Consider the following 21,599-nt stretch of genomic DNA (forward strand, 5'->3'; position numbering starts at 1 on the left):
TTTTATATATAAATATATATATAACCATACAGTATTATAACATTTTTATCTATGCCAACCCAATGAGTGAATCATAATCCTCATTTATTATTTTAATTTGTATTTCTTTGCCATGTTGGAAATTGTCATTTTCTAATTATTCTGTGAGCTACCTGTCCATATAACATTTGCTTTTATTATAGAGTTATGAAAACTCTACCTCTTAGAGAAACTGGGCCTTTGTCTTTCATACAAGTTGTATGTTTTCTCAAATTCCTGCTTCTTTTACTATCTAATATTGTTCATAAAAGCTTTATGTAGTTTAATATATCAGTCTTTTTTACTCACATACCACAGCTTAACAATGACATATGGCAGGTCAGTCAAGGCAGTACACAGTGTTCTACAGTGTTCTAGTTAGTTTTGCTGCTTAAGTGGTCTGTCTCTCTTACATAACCATGACTTTCATGAGAGGAAGCACTATATCCTGGCCATCAGTAGGGTATTCCTCAATGCGTGGATCAGAGTATCTCCCATAGCAGGCATTCAATTCAACTCTGATGAACAGATAAAGTTTCTGTCATGATCTGAATTCTGGGATCCTCCCAAGAGGCACAGTGAAATCCTAAACCTCAAGGGGATGGCATTAGGAGTTGGGGTCTTTGGGATTGAATCAGGTCATGATGGTATTAAACTTCATGGGACTAGTGTCCTTATAACAGAGACCCAAAAGAGAGACTCACACCTCTTGCTAGATGAAAAAAATAGTAAGAAGATACCATGTATGAAATGAGTCCTCAACATCCCACATCAGACACAGAATCTTAGTGTCTTGATCATGGAAATCCCAGGTCCTAGAATTTTGAGAAATAAATGCCCACTGTTTCTAAGCCCTCAACCTTACAACATTTTGTTATAGCAACCTGTTATGACTTGGGTTTGAATGCCCCCTCAAAGCCTCATGCAGTCAGAGGTGGCTGAATCTGGAATGTGTGATACTGGGGTTAAGAGCGTGTGATTATTAAACCACTCTACATGAGTGGCTGGTTTTGACTCCAACCTAATGACAGTTGTCTGGATGGGATAAAAGGGAAAGAAAGACACTGTAAAGGTTTCTTTTTGCTTTGCTCGCAGCTTAAGTGGTCTGTCTCTCTTACATAAGTTCTTGTGCCACTCTGCCTTGAAGCCAGCCGAATATGGACGGAAACCTCTACAAACTGAGCTAAATAAACCTTTCCTTTTTTAACTTTGGGTGTCAGGTATTTTGTTTTAGCAAGGAGAGAAAAGTAACAGTAGCAGAGCTGCAACATAAAGAAAGCAGTCGTGGAGCGATAATGGAGTCACTGAGTTAAACACATCCATAGATGGCCAGTCACGTGAGCCCACAGACTTCTGCTGCTTCAGGCAGCGAGAGCCTGGACGGGGCACTCTGTTACTCCCAACTGAGCGCATCCGCTTGGACATGTCATTCTACCTGCACCACCTGCTCCTCCTCTGCTGATTTTAATAGCATGAGCAGGCCATTTCACAACCACATCTCCAACCGTATCTAATAAAGGCAGACCACAAAGTAAACTACAGTGAGAGTCTGTGCTCACACCCAAGTCCCCAGCATTTTGTAGAGTACATTAATGCTACTTCTGTAGGCTCAAAAATAATCAAATTTAATCCTCAAAGAGCTCTGGAGAGTTACACGGAATATAGGCTTGAGAGATAAGTAGTGCTGAAGGATAAAGCTCAAGGGTGGACTTTGCTTTTCCAGGAGTGAACAAAAGCCATTACCCCTCTCTCTGCTCATTTGTTATGGATACATGAGCACAGTAGCTGCTAGAGGGACCGACTGAGATTATGGAAAGAGCTGACTCGACAAGGTAAGTACAGTGCTGCATATTACCTCACCTTACCTATGCACAACACTCCCTTTGCACATAACCCACCCTTCCTTGGAACACAGCTCAGTGACCAGAAGCATGTAGCTCATCTGGGGAATTCAGCTGGTTTCACACCAAGTGCCACTGGGGTGTTCAACACTACCACACCGCAGTCTTTCTTACATTCAGAAATTCAGTGTGATAGCTTCTGCATTTGCAAAGATATCCAGGCTTTGGAATATTTGGCATCACAGAATCTTTATTCTGATGGTTGTTGTGGGTAAAACAAAGAACCCAGATCCCTCTTAAGCCTCTGTGTCCTTGGTCTTATGCAGAGCAACACACTCATACCTCACCCCTTAGTCTGAAAGAACCACATTTCATCTGTTTAACTTTACAGGTGTATCAAACAGCCCACCTAATGAAAACAAACTAAAATCTCTGATAGGCACAGTTTACTTACTAATTCACATTAAGCCTCTATAAATTTTAATGAAGTTCAATTACATTATTAAAAAGTTTGAAATATTTTGACGACTCATCACTCTTCCAATTAAACATGCTCTCTTTTCTACATTCAGGTGTACCTTTCCATCCCATCCAAACTCAGTCATTTAAGTACTACACATTTACTGGGTATCTACTATATGCCAGACATTCAATTACATGGCAGGGGTGAACAAACACAGAAAGTTCTTGTCTTTGAGATCAAGGTTATACATCAGACGTAGTAAGAAAATATGACAAATGTTTAAATAAAAATTTTAAATTTTTCTAACAGTAAAAGGTTACCACAAATTCCTTTAGAAAACTTCCCCTCACTTCCAACACGCTCATTCCCTCATTCTTGCCACTTTTTAGAGCAGTTCTGGAAGTCCTCTTTCCTGAGGAGTTTTTTCCTGGCTGCCTGGATGTCCTGAATCAACTCAGATCGTTTACAGCAACTTCTGCCAAACAAAAACTTTGTGTTGTGTCCTCAACTACCGTATTTACCAAATCTGGCACCGTGTAACTTCTGGCTCTTCCCCAAAGTCAAAATGACTGTGATGGGTAAATGTTTTAAATTGATTCAGGACATCAAGGCAGCCACGACAAGGCAACAGGAAGAAGGACTTCTAGAACTGCTTCAGAAAGTATCACGAATGATAAGTGTGTTCGAAGAGAGGTGGGTATTTGGAGGGGGACTCGTGGCAATGGGTCATTTGGTGTCACACGCTCTTAATATAACCATATACCGTATTTTGTGATCACATCTCGTATAATTAAATAAACTGAGTGCTACAATACAGATAAATGCTAAGAGGCAAGAAAGCAAAGAAGAAAGGTTTAATTAAGTTTACTCACTTGCAAATAGGGGAAGAGCTCAGACCCTCCCTAGTTCTTGACAAGAAACAAACGACAGCAATGGTTCAGACCAAAAATAATGACATGTTTGCACAGAGCTGATAACAATGTGACGTAAACCACTGCAAATGTCATTTAACGGAGGTCACATTTGGGTAGAAATTGCCAAGCACAGACCTTATAAAGACTAAGGAAGGAAAATGGAACAGACCCTTAATGGAGTAAGACTGAGGTGGGGGGGTGACACTAACTCTAGAGCCAAAAAAAGAAATCTTTAATACACATCCTTATCCACACTCCTCACCTGAAAAAAAAAGAGACATCTTAGACAGCCCTCCGCCCCTAATAGAGGCAAAGCTACATCACAGGCTGCCTTTCTCATTCAGAGATGGATTTAGGCACTAAACATTATTGTATTTATTCCAACTAAATAAAAACCTGAAAGTTTTGGTTAGGAAGCATATTCCGTAAAAGTGATAACTTTTGTTATGGACTATTTCAGTTGCTCTGAAAACTCAACCATCCTCCTTACCCAGCAACTCATAGAGAGAATTCAGAATGGATTTCCAAGCCTCCCCTGCTTCTCGGCCAGCGACGTCAGCAAAGTGGGCCGCGCTGCTGTAGACGTGCAGCCGGTCGATGCATTCCAGCACGAGGTTGATCATTCCCTGGGAGGACCGGGGGCGGGGGAGATCACAGAAAAGCTGTAACTCTGCTCACAGACCAAAAATACAAAACTGATTTTTAAAAATCCGGCTAAAAGTGTATCTGTTAATCCTAATGAAAATGGAGACAGTTTATTTAAGAAGAAAGGGATATCTGTATGTGATATGAAGTGTTCTTCAAACAATGCAAGTGGATTTTTTTTGGTACCGGGGATCAAACTCGGGACCTTGCGGTTGAGAGGCAGGTGGCAACACCACTGAGCTAAATCCCCGGCCCCAAGTGGATTTTAAATCCAGACTGGCATTCTCAAACAGAAATGGAAGAACTCTGTACTTGCAGTCATAAGGTTTCATCCTTGGGTAAATGGATTGATTATAAATGATATTCTGCTGCTAGGTAATCTGAGCCATTAATATAATTACTAAATGAATAGTAAATGTTTTTAATTCACTCTGAAACCCCCTAAGAAGCAGCCTACATATGAAATTATACTTTTATTATTATCTCTAGATCAGGTTTTTCAAAACAAAAGAAAAACTATAAAGAACTGATTAATCAAATTAGCTTATTTCACACAGAATTTCAGAAGTACCACGGACCACAGAACATTTCCAGGTCCCAACCAAATTGTCTTGTACGAGAAACAAGAAGGAAAAGAATCCCTAACTCAGTATTAGGTTGGCAACATTTAAATCCGTATCTTTAATGTTCACAGCATCATTGTCCAGGTTTCATTCCTCCAGATGTTATACGAGTTCAGTATAGTAAACAATCTAGTTAATTCACATGTATAAAATTAGAAACTCCCAATGAACTATATACCATGTTGCTCTTGGTTTATGCTGATATTTCCTTTTCTTTTATACCACTCTGATGTTAGAGAAAATATTTATTTTATGTGCATAGTAAAAAAAAGTCTTTAAAAAGTAATGTCAGCTTCAAAGGTATGAGGAAACAGTTTTTTTTTAAGAAAGCAGAAACAGATTTGGAGATAGGGGAACTTGGTAATGTCCTCAAATTTTTTTTCTTCCACACTTTTACAAAGACACTTTTCATCAGAAAGATGCATCCCTCCCCAGACGCAGGGAGTCCAGAGAAGAACTGAAACTTTCATGAGCTCCCTGCTTGCCCCTAGCCATGCTAACAGCCTCCTACTGATAGGAGGCAATAGCTGAACACCAGTTTAGGTCACTGATCACATTCCCTGATCCTTCTTTTATTCAGTGTATGAAGAATGACACCTGAACTCTTTTTAGGAATGGAACTTTTGGCGAAATCAAGTAGATCTATTCAAAAGGTAACAGCTGGATACTTTGTCCTGGCAGGGATCTTAGAGCTCAACTTCTTATTGGGGTAGCCCTCTCCCTCCTTCTCCAAAAAAACAGCTTCTGAGGTTCTGGGCCATTTCCACAGAGACCCCAAACACCTGCTGAATAGTTTGGAGGCCTTGATATTTTCAAAAGCCTGTAGCATTATAAGGTTCAGACTGATGTAACCAACATGAAGCAAACTGCAGCACTTAAAAATGGTCAGGTGAAGCCTGACTGCAAATTATCTGTCCCTTTCTACTGTAAAATTAATACTCATTAATGAAGAAATAAAAATAATGACCAAGTTCCTCCCAGGCCTGATTCCCCTTTTCAGTAACACACTCATGTCACAAAAGGGAGCTGCTGACCTTGGGCACCTAATCCCAGCAATCTAGGAGGTTGAGGGAGGAGGAGGACCACAAATTTAAACCCAACCTCGGCAAATTAGAGACTTAGTGAGATTGTCTCAGAATAAAAAATAAAAAAGGCCTGGAGATGTAGTTCAGTGAAACAGTGCTGGGTTCGATTTTTAAAAACGTCAAATATGTGGAACAGAGGAAGGCTACCAATAGCACTCTCGCCCCAAGAGAAGGGCAGAAAAGCGGATAACTGAGCTAAGCCTCACCTCTTCCTGGAAGAGGTTCTGCCGGTTCTTCAGGGCTCGCAGCCTGTTCTGCTTGTCCTCATGCTCCAGGTGCTCGTCAGGGGGGTGGAAGTAGCCTATGAGGTCCTGCAGACTCAGGCTCACCGACTCTATGGGCAGCTCCACCGCGGGCACCTTCACTTTCTTGCTGAGAGCATCCAGGCCCCTAAGGTCAACAGCAACACTTTCTCTGTGTCAGTAGTTCACTATTTTACTGTTTTGTGATTTGCAAAAATGTTACTCTGTCTCCCTGTACTATGGTAAAAGAAACACGCAAGAAAGAGCCTCCTCTTCCTCCAGCAGCAATAAGGAATGTGTTTACGTTTAGAAACCCTCTACGGTGCCGTGTATGTACCATGTTGTGCTCTGCTCTCCAGCATGCAGAGCCGCTCAGGATCAAAGTCTACAGGTTAACTGACTTTGACACCAACTAATGTTCATTTTAAAGTACATTTTTGTAAGTCCACGTTTGGCATGCAGAGTGATTACAATCACTGTTGGCAGTGGTACATTTCATGACGCATCTTAATTCTTTTGACATGACCTCCTCCTTCCTCACTCACCCTTTGGTCCCTTTTCCCTCCTCCTATCTCTTGGCCCCCTTTCTATTTGCAAAAGATCTAGCTCCCTGCTTCCTATTAACTAGGTGTTATACCTTCATGTTTAAAGCCGTGCCCTCCCAGACTCATGGCCCTGACTGGTTCGTGTTTCCAAACTGGGATCCTTTTAAGTACTGTGATCTCTGACACTAGTTACTCAGTGTGTCTAATTCTTGTCTCTGAAAAAATATATTCCAGTGTTAATTTAGAAAAATTAGCTATTCTGAGCAAACAATAAATTGCTCTTTTATTATCCAAAAGAAATGATTTAAAAGTTAGATTAAGAAACAATAATGATGTTTTCTAGCCTTGAAGAAAAGCATTAGTAGGGAGGGAAGGATGTTAATTTGTTGAGGTCAAGGATGTTCTCACTTCTAAAATTTATTGTTTTGAATATATCTGAGAAGCACAATAAAACATGATGCTTGTAAATCAAAAGGATTCCAAAATCCAGTTTATTAAAAAAAGACACCATAAAAGAATAAGAGAAACATCTATACTATAGCCGCTACAGTAGTACTCTTAGTCATGACAAAATTTAATGCACAAAAATATTACATTTCCATTCATGCTCTCTGCATAAGCAAACTCCATGGCAACATTTTACTGCAAAGAAATGTTTCTAATTCTCTGACTATACTAGAGCCTACATTTTAAAAACTAAAAGCTTTGTCAGTGAGAATTAGCTTAGCTCTGAATTTTACAAAACTTGAAACATTATTTAAATATATTATGTACATGAAGACTACTAATAATTTTGGAATATTTTCCAACTTTATTAATCAATAGAAATAGTAAAACTACAACTATTCTAAAAGTTTTTGCCTGACATTCCTATCAGTCATATCAATGGAATTGGTCTATTTCCTAGTTTCATCATCTCTACAAGACTTTCTGTTTATCACAATAAACAACCACTACATAGAATGATGCAATAACAAATATACTTAAAATAATACTTAAATAATATATATTATTTATATATATTTAAATAAATAATATATGTTAATATAATGTTGGGTAAAGTAAGTCTGTTTTATATTGCAAAGCCAAAAGCAATTTAACTATCATTAAAAAATAAAATTATTTTCCAAACTAATAAGTTATAGAAAATATATGCAACTTGTAAGTGATGACATGAACTTAGTATCTCTTACATAAAAGCTTATAACAGCCAGATAGAAATATTAACAATAGGGTAAATCACAAAAGGAATAAATGAAGAAACATAGTCAATAAACATGAAATATATCCATTCTCATAACTCACAAATGCCATCTGAGAAAGAAACATCCAAATTTTTAAAAACAAAATACAATTTTTTAAATGTTGCATATTGTGCATTTATGTATTCAAATAAAAAATTTGTACACTCACAGAAAATTTTCCTCTGCCAAATTTGCACATTTAAAGAGACATGGTGATCATCTTGGGTCAGACTGCTGTGTGTGTGTGTGTGTGTGTGTGTGTGTGTGTGTGTGTGTGTGTGTGTGTGTGTGTGTGTGTGTGTGTGTGTGTGTGTGTGTGGTATGGGGGGTTGAATTTGGGACCTGTACTTACAAGGCAAGCAGTGGAACCACTGAGCTAAATCCCCGGCCCTAGACTGTATACTATTATCAGAAAACACTTTGGCCAAAAGTACGATTTAGTTTGTGGACATGCAATAGTTTTAACTATTACATGGGAAAATTAGTTATTATAAGAATCACTTTACTTTTTTAAAGTAGTGTAAAAACTCATCAAGTATCTAAATTTCATCATACTCACTCACTGTAAAAGGGAACTAAACATACCCAATTAAAAACAAGTTAGAGGATAATCCTGACCCATACCTATCAATTACAATTACATATACAATTTCTAAAAGCACACCACATTTTTAAAGTTCACTTAAAAGAAAGATGTAAGTTAGCATCTAAATAGCTCTTTTTATTGCATTCTGCTGACATACTACATTGTACACGTACTGTCATGGTATAATCTAGGAACTGTCCATCTCAAATCTTGGAAGGAAACAAAAATAACACATCCTAAAAAATAGAAAAAGTACCTTATAAATCTATTGAAAAGGAAGACTGTACTCCGGATGACTCGGGCTGTGCGTGATTCTTCATGCTGAGACCTAGATAAATTTAAGCCATCATCCATGTGGCCTTCATGGTGCATAATGGCCTGCAAGAAAACAGAACGCCATTGTTCCCAAGATCTTCCTTCCAAATCACAGTTAAAAAGTGTGCTCAGCACGGGAACTAGCAGAAAGAATCAACAACTGGGATCTCATCTTACTAAAAAGCTTCTGTACTTCAAAAGAAACCATTAGCAGAACTAAGAGACAATCTACAATGTGGGAAAAAATTTTTACCAGCTGTACCTCAGACAAAGGACTATTATCAAGGATATATAAAGAACTCAAAACAATCAGTCCCCCCAAATATAAAGACCCGATCCAAAAATGGGCATCCGAAATGAACAGACATTTCTCATACAAAGAAGTGAAAGCAGCAAGAAAATATATGAAAAAATGTTCCACATCACTGGTCATTCGAGAGATGCAGATGAAAACAACACTGAGATTCCACCTCACCCCACAAAGAATGGCTGCTGTCAAGAAATCACACAATAACAAATGTTGGCGGGGTTGTGGGGAGAAAGGACCCCTCCTCCATTGTTGGTGGGAGTGCAGACTAGTGCAACCACTATGGAAATCAATATGGAGATACCTCAAAGAGCTTGGACTGGAGGTTCCATTTGACCCAGCCATCCCTCTGTTGGGTATCTTTCCAAGAGAACTAAAAGAATCATATCACAGAGAAGTATGTGCACCCATGTTTATAGCGGCACAGTTTGTAATAGCTAAATCTTGGAAACAACCTATTTGCCCATCCGTTGGAAACTGGATAAAGAAGATGTGGTTTTTCTATAAAATGGAATATTACTCAGCCATAAAGAGCGAGAGAATAGATTCATTCATAGGAAAATGGATACATATTGAAGATATACTCCTAAGTGAAATAAATAAGTCCCACATGTGTAAATACCAAATAGTTTCCCTGGTGTGAATATTCTGCAACAATGCATAAGATTCTAATAAGATTACTGACATTTAGAAATGGGAGGAAAGGAGCTAAAGGTGTAGGGAAGGTGTGATACGTAGGTGAAGAACAAAAAGGGAAAAGAAAAAAATGTGAGAGAATGAAAAGATGAAAATAAAGTGTTTGTAGATGGGGAGGGGAGGAGGGGGTGAAGGGAGGGCAGAGGTAAGGGGAAAAAAATGAGAATCAAGACTTGCCATGTAAAGGTACATGATCCCAACAATGAATGTAACTGTACTGTATCCCTAAATGTACCAATAAACTCAATAAAAAAAAAAAAAAAAAAAAAAAAAAAAGTGTGCTCAGGAAGTTGCTCCATAATGGTATGAAGTAAAAGTTAGCTAGAGGAGATAGTAGACTCTTGTGTGCAGATTAAGTAACAGACACCACACCCTGTAAACATTATCCATTCAACGTATCCATTAAAAGAATGATTCAAAAAATATACTGAGTTGAGTAAAACAAACTGGAGGGCATCTGCACATATCTGTGTTCAATGACTGATCCATAACAGCCTAAACAAACTCAACAAAGGGCAAAGGAAACATCATTTGGCATTATATTACTGAATAACACTACCAGTTACAAAGACATTCTCAACACATATGGATTGATTACTAACTACTGAACAATGCAGCTAAGACATCTCAACTTTACATAATTCTCTCATGAATTATTCATGAATATATTTGGGGATTCATACATATTCATCAGTTCTGTTCAGCTTTACATTTTGAAGCGCCTATGAAAGCATAACATTAAGAGAGAGAAATGCAAAAATTATGTTAACACCTCAATGAATGTCTCAATGTGAATACACATATGTAACCAACACCCAGATCGTGAAAGAACGGGCTGCCTTTCTGCCTTGACCTACCTTCTTCCTGTGCATCCTTCACAAGGCTCATCCCCTTGCAGCTGCCACCATCAAGGCCAGCTGTGCCCTAGTGTGAGTGGAACCAGGCTGCTAAGTGCCTCTGGTGTCCAGCTTCATTCAACACTTAAAGCAAGATAATTTAGTATCAGATACATGAACTAAAATTAGTCACTAGAACTATAATCGTAAACTACCTAGAAGCCAAGTAAAGAAGAACTCCTAGTATTGAAATCACTGAGACAGATCTATCTGCACCCAAAGGCAATATTATACCTTTACATGCCTTACTACCAAAGAAGAGTTGACTAAAATGTAGGAACTTATCACTTATTTTAAGACTGAAAGAAGAATACCAAAGAAAGTGAGAATGTGGTTTTAATGAAGATGAAAAGGAAATTAAAGAACTAGAAATAAAATGGCGAATAACCCCAAAATTTGATTCTTTGTGAAGATAAGTAAAACCAAGCTAAAAATAAAATAGAAAGCAAACACAGAAGATGGTAAATTAATAATAGTAATACAATACAGTACACAACTCTCTGGGAAAAAAAAAATAGACAACACAACTAACAGAACAGGGAATTCCAGAGGAATAAGATGGATTCATAGCAAGCTAACAATAATCTTTATAGCTGGGCATAGTAATCTTTATTAGAGATAATCTTTGTAGCACCATGGTACATGCCTATAGTTCCAAATACAGAGAAGTCTCAGGCAGGAGGATCACATGAGACCAGAAGTCTGAAAACAGCCTGGGCAACATAAGGAGACCCTACTTCTTTAAATAAGCATCACCCTCTTCTTCCTTCTCAAAAGGAGCACCTTCACTTAATTGGACAAGTTTCTTGTAAAAAAACCTTGAACAGATAATTTGAGACTTAGTATTTAAAAGACCTTAGGACTGGATGGTTTCACAGGGGAGTTCTCCTAAACCTCTGAAGAACAGAAACTCCTGAGGGTAAAGCGGTCTACACCAGGGTGTTGGCAAAGTGACTATTTTTATAAAGCCAGTGAGAAGGGCCGTTATTTCATTGTTACATGGCTGGAAAAAGTCCAAAGAAGAATGATACTTCATAACACATGAAAACTAGTAAACATGAAAATTTTATTAAATTCAAATCTAATTCCCCTGAACAAAGATAATTTCATTTACCTTATTAAAATATAGCAATAATTCTGCATAAAACACTAGTTAGTTAAATCTCACAGGATTTCAAAAGAAGAACACACTATGCTTAGGTAAGGTTTATTCCATTCCGTAAGAATCCTTCACTAATTGGATGGCTGGTAATTTATTTACCAACAAGTTAGACAGTAAAAGCATGACTTTTAATCTACTTTCAAGGACCACTGTTAATTTTTTAAAAAGTTAAATAAAACAGGAGTGGCAAGAGACTATTTATAATTTTTAGTTGTCATCAGGATGTAAGAAGTTATAACTTCTCTGAAACAAGAATGAAGTACCACAGTGAGAAAATATGCCAAGATTCATAATCAGATAGGTACAGTGGCAAGAAGGGGAGGTACAAAGTCAAGCTGGGCGATATATGAAAACATTTCAAAGGCACCAGAAAGATTTAAAAAGCAAAACAACACCAAACATTCTTCCAAAGGAAAATGGCCAGCACACAGAAGAGAACAAGTACGTTCCTGAGAAAGCATCTAACAGACAAAAATGCATACTTTCATCTAAAACACATTCGTGGATCATCTGCCATGGTTCTGTCACTATGCTACACACTGACATCAGGAAAGAAGTGACTGGGCTGGGGATTTAGCTCAGCGGTTCGGGGGCCAGCCTTCATGGTTCTGTCACTATGCTACACACTGACATCAGGAAAGAAGTGACTGGGCTGGGGATTTAGCTCAGCGGTTCGGGGGCCAGCCTTGCAAGCGCAAGGACCCGAGTTCAATCCCCGGTACCAAAAAAAAAAAAAAAGAAAGAAACAAGAGACTTGCTTCCTTGAGTCTAGCAATGGAGACAGCCAACAAGTCAGGCCTCTGCATCTTGTCTCCTCCTCTCTTTCTATCCGTCCCCCTCAGCCTGTGATTTGAACTTGTTTTAACCTCTAGCTCTTTGGCATCTTAGAGCCTCAAAAAACATCACCAGCAATTTGGACCCAAATATGGTAGCACATGGAAGAATGTAACAGGCACTTTGCTGAGCAAAAAGAAAGCCACAGAGAGGGTACGATCTCACTTATATGAAAATCTACGTCAAGCAAAGCTAATCTGCTGTGGAAAAAGATTGCCCTGAGGGAGAGGGGCAGGGATAACTTGGGAAGGACTGCATGGTGACTTTGATGTTGAATGATGGATACACAGGTTCACTATACTATCTGTTCTTTTTTTGTTTTGTTTTGTTTTGCTTATACATATTTGAATTTTTCACAGTAAGTTTTACAACAGGCAGGTCCAATTATAGGAAATAACAACTGTTTCCCATATTACTGAATGCATAAAATATACTTAAATGAATGGGCCTAAGTCAAAGACTAGAAAACAAGAGACCATCTTATGTACTATAAAGATGAGGGTCTCACAGCAGTGTCTGAAAACCTCCTTCTAGAACTCTGAGGAAGGAAAGACAGAAAAACAATCAAGGCAAATCCAATCAATGCAGCACCAGCCTCTGACTTCACTAAATCACCACCGATGACTCTAACAGATCTCGGCAACCATGAATGATCTATACTGCAATGTGTATGTAGGCTGTGATTGCATACTCTATTGAAAACAAAGTTTCTTGCCTCATCAAAGCCTTCCTTATTCAGTCCTTCCATTTCTAGAATGAATATGTTTCTTGTTATTTGGTTCTGGGCACTGGGATGCAGGTAATGTGTAAAATTATGAGCAATCTGCTATCTCATACTGCCTGAGGGTACTCACAAACTAGGGAGGCGAGACAGACTGTAGCCTAGTAAATAAACAGCACAAAGATTGGATATAAAATTTAATAAATTTTATCAAACAGTATGAGAACACAAAGGAAGAGGTAGTGGATTAGTTGAAATAAAAAGAACTTCTCAGGTGATTTTTTTAATTTTAAATTCTGAAAAATGGATAGGAGTTGGGTGGACAAGAAAACTTTCCAGAGTACTACAGTCAGAAGAAACAGACTATGCAAAGGCACAGGCATATAAAAGCCTTGCCTTTTAGGAATTGTGAGGAGTATACTATAAATTTTCTGCTGAGAAAACAAATTAGCAAAAGTACAGGAGACAGGGGCAGACCAGGCAGGCCACCACATCCACAATGTGATCTCCATCATGTGACCTAGGGGAGGTAATAGTAATACAATACAGTACACAACTCTCTGGGGAAAAAAAATAGACAACACAACAAACAGAACAGGGAATTCCAGAGGAATAAGATGGATTCATAGCAAACTAAAAATAATCTTTATAACTGGGCATAGTAATCTTTAGGAGGTCAGTGAAGGATTAGCAGCATGCATAGAGAACAAAGAAAAGTAGCTCAACTGAAAGACAGAATCCGGAAGATAGTGTACTTCTTCGCTTAATATATGTACATGATTCCCCTAGTCCTATACATAAACAATGTTACTTCCATAAACGACTCACCTTAAAAACCCAGAGTCTATTACAGGGGGATCTTATGGGGGTCAGAAGAGCTCCCAGTTTAGCGACTTATTAATACTTCACTTTCCAGTATTTCTTCCCATTTAAAGAAACTGGGCCAATGGGGTTGTATGCACTGGCAGGTGACTTGGTAACACACAGCATCTTTTTTTTTTTTTTTTTGGTGCCGGGGATTGAACTCGGGTCCTTGCGCTTGTGAGGCAGGCCACCGAACCGCTGAGCTACATCCCCAGCCCAAACACACAGCATCATTTGGCGGCAGTACTAAAATAAACATAGCGTGGGGTTTGCCCTTGAGCATGTAAAGTAATGAATGTTAGCAGGAGTCTTAAATAATTCCCTACCTCTTTTGGTTTTGTGGGGGGTTTTTTTATACTAAATAAAACTGTCATAAATTATGTTTTTATGGCATCTTACCTTACGTTGTATAGAACCCATTCTCACGGATTTCACATCTACAGACTGGTACGTAAGCCACAGGCCTGTATCCACGTGCTGTATGTAACACACAGAGTCACCGTACTTTATTTCAGATGTCCCCATACCATCAACTTCTTTTCTCACTCCTACATCCAGTTTTTCCTAAGCAGAAAGAAAAGAGATCAGCACTTCTAAAAAGTACTAGTTAGTATCAATAGTTGTTTGCCTTATTGTAAATACGTTCCTTCAATACAGTTCTCGGAAGTACCGTGAAACAATGACCAGATGATTCTAACAGTTTATCCTCCCCTGAAAGCTAAAATGGAAAACTACAAAAATGAATAGCATATTATTGAACTGTTCACACTGTCAAAATTATCTTGGCTGTAACATAAAAGTTTGTTTTACTTAATGGCAAACTCTAAACCAGAGATGTTAAAATTAATGATTCAGCTTTATTACTCTTCTCAGGCATTTCTTTCTTTATTGGTGGTTAACAGCATACATTAGGTTGAAGAAAGATTCAGTGTTGAATCCAATCCCTGCCACTTTTTACCTCTAGGACCTTAATAAGTTAATTAAAAATTTTAAGCCTTGGTTTTCTCATTTATAAATAAAGCTAGTACAAGTGCCTCTAAACAGGACCGGAAAACATGAGATAATGTATGTAAAGTTTTCACCACAGTACCTCGTATAAAATAATCGCTTTAATAAATGTGGATAATTTTGACCACAATGGTGATGATGGTGTCAATAATAACATGAACTAAAGCTGTAATTCAGTTTCTACTACTGCAATTTCTAAGCTGGACCACAGAAGTTTTTAATGCTAAAGGGAATGATATTCGGGGACTCTGTCTTAAAGCTCTGTGTAACCCTTCAAATAGACAAATAGCCTAACGTATGTTCCTTTCTTATTCTTTTCTTCTTTGACCTACCTTTCCTTGCTAAATTTGTTTTTTCTTGTCTTTGACTATTTGATTATAGTCTGACACTAGCTGTACTTATACAAATGTTTCTCAAGATTATGTTGGAGGAAAATTGTATTTGTTTTATCAAAAGAACACTCTAAAGAGGCCCAAAAACAAGACTTCAGATTTTTTTATGTCATTTGTTTTCTGTGCTAATAATGACTGACCCCAAAGTCAGTATGAACACTTCCTCAAATTAAAATTAAAATGAGTTGAAATTCTCAAAAGAAAAAGGTCAAGGTCATCTAAGAAAATATACAATTATCAATTAATTTAACTCATGCAAATAACTTGGAACTCTAGTATAAGGATCTGCAATAAAACAGATAAGAAACCATTTTAATTTCATTCTATCAAATGAGATAAACTACTAATCTACTTATACCTACTCTGTCAATTCGAAAATTAAATTCTGGGGGAAAATATAACAATGTAATTACCTCATCAGAAGAAAATAACGAGCCTGTAAACATTATTTTTTTATCCAAGGAAATTAGTTTGTAGTCTAGTTATGGGCTCACGAATTGTGTTTTGAAAAGCCACAGAGTCACTGACTGTAACATTATGCTTTTTTCTGTGTCGTACTAAAGTGGCTCAAATCTATCCGCAGAGCAAAAGTTTTCATTATTAAATCCCATGATGACTGTGTGTTTTTAGTTCCTCTGGATCTTCAGTCAAGTAAACACTGCTGAAGTGACATCAGAAAAAAAGTGTCATCACTTCCTGAATGAAAGGAGAGGCCCCTCATGATCTTTTCAACCCTTGCCTCCTATCATTTTCTGTAGCTGGGACTGCGGAGAAACTCAGATAAAAATGAGCTCGGTGCTTTGAACTATCATAAGAAGAAGCAAATCGTAAGCCAAGAACATGACACACAAGAAAACTATCTAACAGAAACAGTTTGTGTTGCTAGGAATAAAGGATCCAGGTGAGAACAGTAATGACCTTACTGATGCTCTCTACTAGCTGCCTATTTCTAAATCAGTGGCCTTTAGCTTTGGAATCAGTTTCCTTTTAAATAAGCCAATGTTTTAATTTTTGCATTTTTAAATTAATTGATGGCAGCAGCTTTTAAATGTTATTCTTCTATGAGTTCTTGTGCTTTGGAGAAACGATGGACAAACCTAGTTCCAAAATCAGTTCCACTGATCTTCCTATGGAAAACCATTATAATACTTGGGAAAATTACATTGCAGAATCTATTAAAAGACACCTAAGAAAGGCAAAACCAAAGAGTTACTGGAGAGAAGAAGATTTTGGAAAAGCAAACACCCCTGACTCCTAAGAGACCGTCGTAGGCCTCAAAGGATGCTGTGCCCATCTGCCTGCCATTCGGGCAGAAGAGAGCTGCTCTTTTATGGGCTTCAGGTCTCAGGGGGCAAAGCTTGGGGCTCACAGGCAGCAGGAGATTGCATGGGCCAAATCCTGGACTAAAGAGATACCTAAAATATTTTATTATAAAATTCATCTAAATTCTCTTTGACTACTAACTTGTGCGTGCTTGGGGAAGATCCAGTAAAATGGCAGATATAAGCAGGAAAAGCTGAGAAGAAAGCTAACTGTTCACTGTTAAAGAAAAAGAAGCTCGAGTTTCAATCCAATAAGATTAACTGCAAAATCAACTAACTCTTTTGGGAAAAAAAAACCCAACAAAATTCAATTGCTACAAGTTATTATTTCTGATATCCTCTATCCTGTCAAAAAATTAGATGTTTAACAACAACAACAAAAAAAACAAGATATGTGCTATAATAACAAAACATTAAAAAAAGACAACAGAAATAAAAGCAAAGATGGTCCCCAGATCTTACAACTAGCAGACAGGACTTTAAAACAGCTCTTATAAGTATAAAATATGTTAAAAGACATAATGGAAAATATATTTATGACAAATAAATACATGGGTAATCTCAGCCAAATATATATAAATCATAAAAATGAAATGTAATGAAAAAACTTAAATAAAAACAGCTACCCTGACATAACATCAGATTATAATTGTACAACAGTAAATAAAGTTAAAATTATGTCAGCAGAAATTTTCCAAACTGAAGTTAACATTCCCTTTAAAAGCATTCCAGCATAAGTACTTTCAAATTAAATAGAAATTTCCCTCAAAAGACTATAAAATTTAATTCTTATACCTCCTACAATTAATCAACAGAATTCTGAGGTTCTTGCCACGATCTTCTAACACCTATAAAGTTTTATCCATCTAGAGATGCTGAGAACCATAAAAATGCTCAAAGACAACATAATTCTTCTCAACACTGCGTACAAATAGCATTCCAAAGACTGCTATATTCACTGCAAGGCATTTGTTGGGATATTTTCTCTTTTATTCATGAGTTCTTAGGAATATTATATTTTCAATATCAGGGAAACACTGGCAATTCATTGAAATTGCTCCATATCCTCAGGACTAGATCCAAACCCATGAATATCAGGTTCTTGATGAAGATGTGCTTAATTAACTAACTAATTTCTGAGGACTTTGCATAGAAAATGTGCTAACTATATAAGCATGCAAATAATTTTATTCACAAATACCTGGAAAATCTAATCTAAAAATGAACATCAAAATGTTTCCAGAAGTAAAAAAATACTGGCCTGGAAAATATTCAGTGATATTTGGCATGGTAATACTAAAATGCCTTGTTATAAAGCCAGAGCTATTTCTGAAGAACAATAGCCTCATAACGTGATATACAGATATTAGGTTTACCAAGCTAGACTCACTAGGAAACTAAGACCTGTACATTTAGATTCTAGTAATATGGACCAGGTAGTTCAGGTGGATTACTCTAGAACCAAATGAAATAATCCTTAAATCTATTTCAATCATTCTGTCAGGGGACTGATAAGAAGAAAAAGGGCTTTAGAAGACGAAGTTTATGTTTACTTGGGTTTGTTTCTACTTTTTTATTAGCCAAATCTCCTTAGGATAAATAATGGTTAAATTTATGGAACCTGAAAAGCTCAAAAGAATTATTTGCCCTTTTATGGTCTCACATTACAGCACAGAATGACTGGTCACTGGAAAATGAATCTAAAATTGTTACAGGATCATAGAAAGTGTAGGGATTTATAGGCTGGGCAGGCTTCCTACATCCAGGACAGGGACACAAAAACTAGATAGCTCCCTTTACCCTTAAGATTCAGAATTCTCACCAGACAGGTGGACTCCATGGAGAGAAGGGATTTTTAAAATTTCTTGGGCTGGGAGAGTCTTTGAGGGGCTTTCATGGGAGCAGTGAGGCCAGGTCACAGGGCCTGAGGAGCTACCCAGTGACATACCAGACATCCTTCCCAGCTAATGTGGGCAGGGTCAAGGGAGAGCTCAGTTTCCTCAAGGGCCTAGTGAAGATTAAAGGTAAGTCTGTAATCTCTGGGATCAAATGTGATACAAGGCGTACAAAGTGCTTTGTACACTGGCATATAACCAATGGTCAGTGTCCCCTACTTTCACCGTGTGAGAAGGCCTACTGTGAAATGTCTTGAACACTCCCTGAACCAAGAATAAACACCACAAGGAAAAATAACATACTAAAAATTAGATCCTAAAAATGGTCAATTTTCCCTTTTGCTCTCCAATCTTCGTAATCTCATCCAAGGTTTTATTTCAGGCTGTCAACCCTTCATTTCAGTGGCAACAGACTTCTATTCCTGGTATATAACAGGAGAAATTGCAGGAAATCACCTGCAGAGGAATGTTTCAGAGCATTTTAAGCTTAAAAAAAAAATTACCTGAGTTGGGGGAAGGGTATAATGCATACACAATTGGCAAGACTTACCTCATGATCAAAAGTGATATATGAACACATTTTTGATTGCTAGTAGAAAGTTCTAAAAGCAAGGAAGTGGAAAATACATCTATGAAAACCTACATTTGTGAAACTGCACTCTTCCTTACGTAGAATATTTTCCGTAAGTAAGAGCCAATCTAGGTTATACTGCAAAGTACTTATTACTTGATTATTTTTCTTTTAAATGTACAGGACTGTCAACAATTGTTGATTCTTCTGTTAAATCCTGAATTTCAGATTGTCTATTGAACATCCACATTAGTGTCAGGCCACTCCCACAGTAATCGAGGTAAAAGCTCCTCATGCTAACTGACCACATGGGTGTTTTAAGCCAGTCTCATGTGTTAATCTTGACAATGATCTTAATGATTTGAAAAACATGAAAAAATGTACTTTCAACAGAAATCAGGTACTAATATAAATGTAAGCAATTCATCAATACTGATTTCTATTTCAAAATTCTGAGCACCATACTCCTGAGTACATGATAAAAGTTGCTATTCTCAACTGACCTAGAAAAGTTTACCCTGTCACCAACAGTAAAAATACGATTTGCAGTACAGAAACTATGGCAATCAAGTCATTTCTGAACTAGATACCTGAGTCTAAGATACATTAAAAAGATTTTCTTCTTCCTGAATGTAAATACTCAATTCCTTTCACTGGCAGTATTATAATAGAAATATGAAAAGGGGCGGCATATATTTTCAACGAACTGGTAGCATCCACAAAGGAAAAAACCCAGAATCGGCTATACATGAAAGTAAACCCAATATTTATTTTAAAGAACAGGGACTAGGATCAGGACCAAATGTGTAACTAACAAAGAAATGTGTGAAAATGTTTAGCTACACCACTTTTTCTATAAAGTTGACAGTGTGAAAATGCTAATTTTATTCTGAGTTGATTATAAGTTCAATGTTTTTATTATGTAATTGTAGAAAGTACTTTTCAGAGTGAATTAATTTTAATTTCATTCAGCATCCTTCAAATTAAAATAGGCTACTATAAATATTATAATCAATATTAATTACTCTTTGATTTGTCACAAATATCTTTGTATGTGAGTATATTTGTGTGCTATTGTTTTTCATAGAATACCCATTTGTATTTTGTAACAGTTCAAATACAATTAAGCTATCAAACTAAAGTTAACTATGTTAACTTTAAGCACTTTAAGACTATGTAGTTGGTTTTTCTAAATTCTTATTTTCATTGGTACATCTTTGCAGTATACAATAATTACATTTATAGTGAGAATTTAGTACATATTTTTAAAGTATATTAATTCAAGGTAATGCTCACTTCTGGAAATGAGTCTAGAAGAACTCCTTCCCTTTTAATTTCACTAAAGAGTTTGAGAAGTGTTAGTATTAATTCTGGTAGAATGTAGTGACGAATCTGCTGGGTTTGGGGATTTTCTTTGCTGATAGAAATTTTTCTGTCTCAATTTTATTACCTAAAATTGGATCATTCAGGGCTTTTAGGTCTTCTTGTTTCAGTTTCGGTAACGTGTGTATCTGTGCATCTATCCATTTCTTCTAGATTCTCCAATTTAGTGGAGTCCAAGTTTTTGAAGTAGTTACTTATAATTCTCTGGATTCTGACAGTGTCTGTCACCTTCCTCATTTCTAATGGCGCTGATATGGCTTTTCTTGCCTTTTATTATTTCCTTCTTTCAGAGGACTAGCTCTTAAATTCACTGATTCTTTGTATTTTTTAGTCTCACTTTCACTCAGTTCTGTACTTTATAATTTCCTTCTGTACACTAGCTTTGGATCTGGATTGGTCTTGTTTTCCTAGGACCCTGAGGTATATCCTTAGGTTATTTATTTGAGCTCATCCTGTTTTTCTGATGTGGACATTCACAGTTAGAAACTTCCCTTTTAGGACTACTTTCACTGTGTCCTTTAGTACCAATATGTTGCAGTGGCATTATTCTTTGCTTCTAGGATCTGTCTAATTTCTTCTTGATTTCTTCTGTGATGGACTGATTATTCAAGAGTGTATTGTTTGACTTCTATGTGTTTGCATATTTTCTGTGGTTTCTTTTGCTAGTGATTTCTAGTTCCATTATACTATGATAATGTGCATGGCATAATTTGGATTCTTCTATATTTACTTAAGCCTGATTTTTGGTCCAGTACGTGGCCTGTGTTGGATAAAATTCCACATGCTGCTGAGAAGAATGTGCAGTTTGTTGTTGCTGGGTAGCACACTCTATGGAAATCAATTAATTAAATTTGGTGGTATGGCTCAGCTCTAATATTTTTGGTTGATTTTTTTGTCTAGCTCATTTGTCTATTTGTGATCATGGGATACTGAGGTCTCCCATTACAGCTGTGTTGTCACCTAATCTTTTATGTTCAGTAGTATTTCTTTACTGAAGTTGGGAGCTCCAGGTTTTGATGCATATATA

The 21,599-nt window shown here is 37.1% G+C and overlaps 1 protein-coding gene across 1 annotated transcript in view; it reads right to left on the minus strand.

Moving 5' to 3' along the window:
* Ryr2 (ryanodine receptor 2) overlaps nt 1-21,599 on the minus strand; it is a 409,294-nt gene that overhangs the window by 276,964 nt on the left and 110,731 nt on the right. The window contains exons 13-16 of the mRNA XM_033761774.1: nt 14,401-14,565; nt 8,463-8,584; nt 5,796-5,979; nt 3,727-3,862 (exon numbers count right to left, since the gene is read on the minus strand). Of these exons, the coding sequence (XP_033617665.1) occupies nt 3,727-3,862; nt 5,796-5,979; nt 8,463-8,584; nt 14,401-14,565 (607 nt within the window). The remainder of the gene's footprint in view (nt 1-3,726; nt 3,863-5,795; nt 5,980-8,462; nt 8,585-14,400; nt 14,566-21,599) is intronic.

The sequence above is a fragment of the Fukomys damarensis genome, unplaced genomic scaffold (genome assembly GCF_012274545.1).
Source record: "Fukomys damarensis isolate Sample0158 unplaced genomic scaffold, DMR_v1.0_HiC HiC_scaffold_10, whole genome shotgun sequence".
NCBI classification, from domain to species: domain Eukaryota; kingdom Metazoa; phylum Chordata; class Mammalia; order Rodentia; family Bathyergidae; genus Fukomys; species Fukomys damarensis.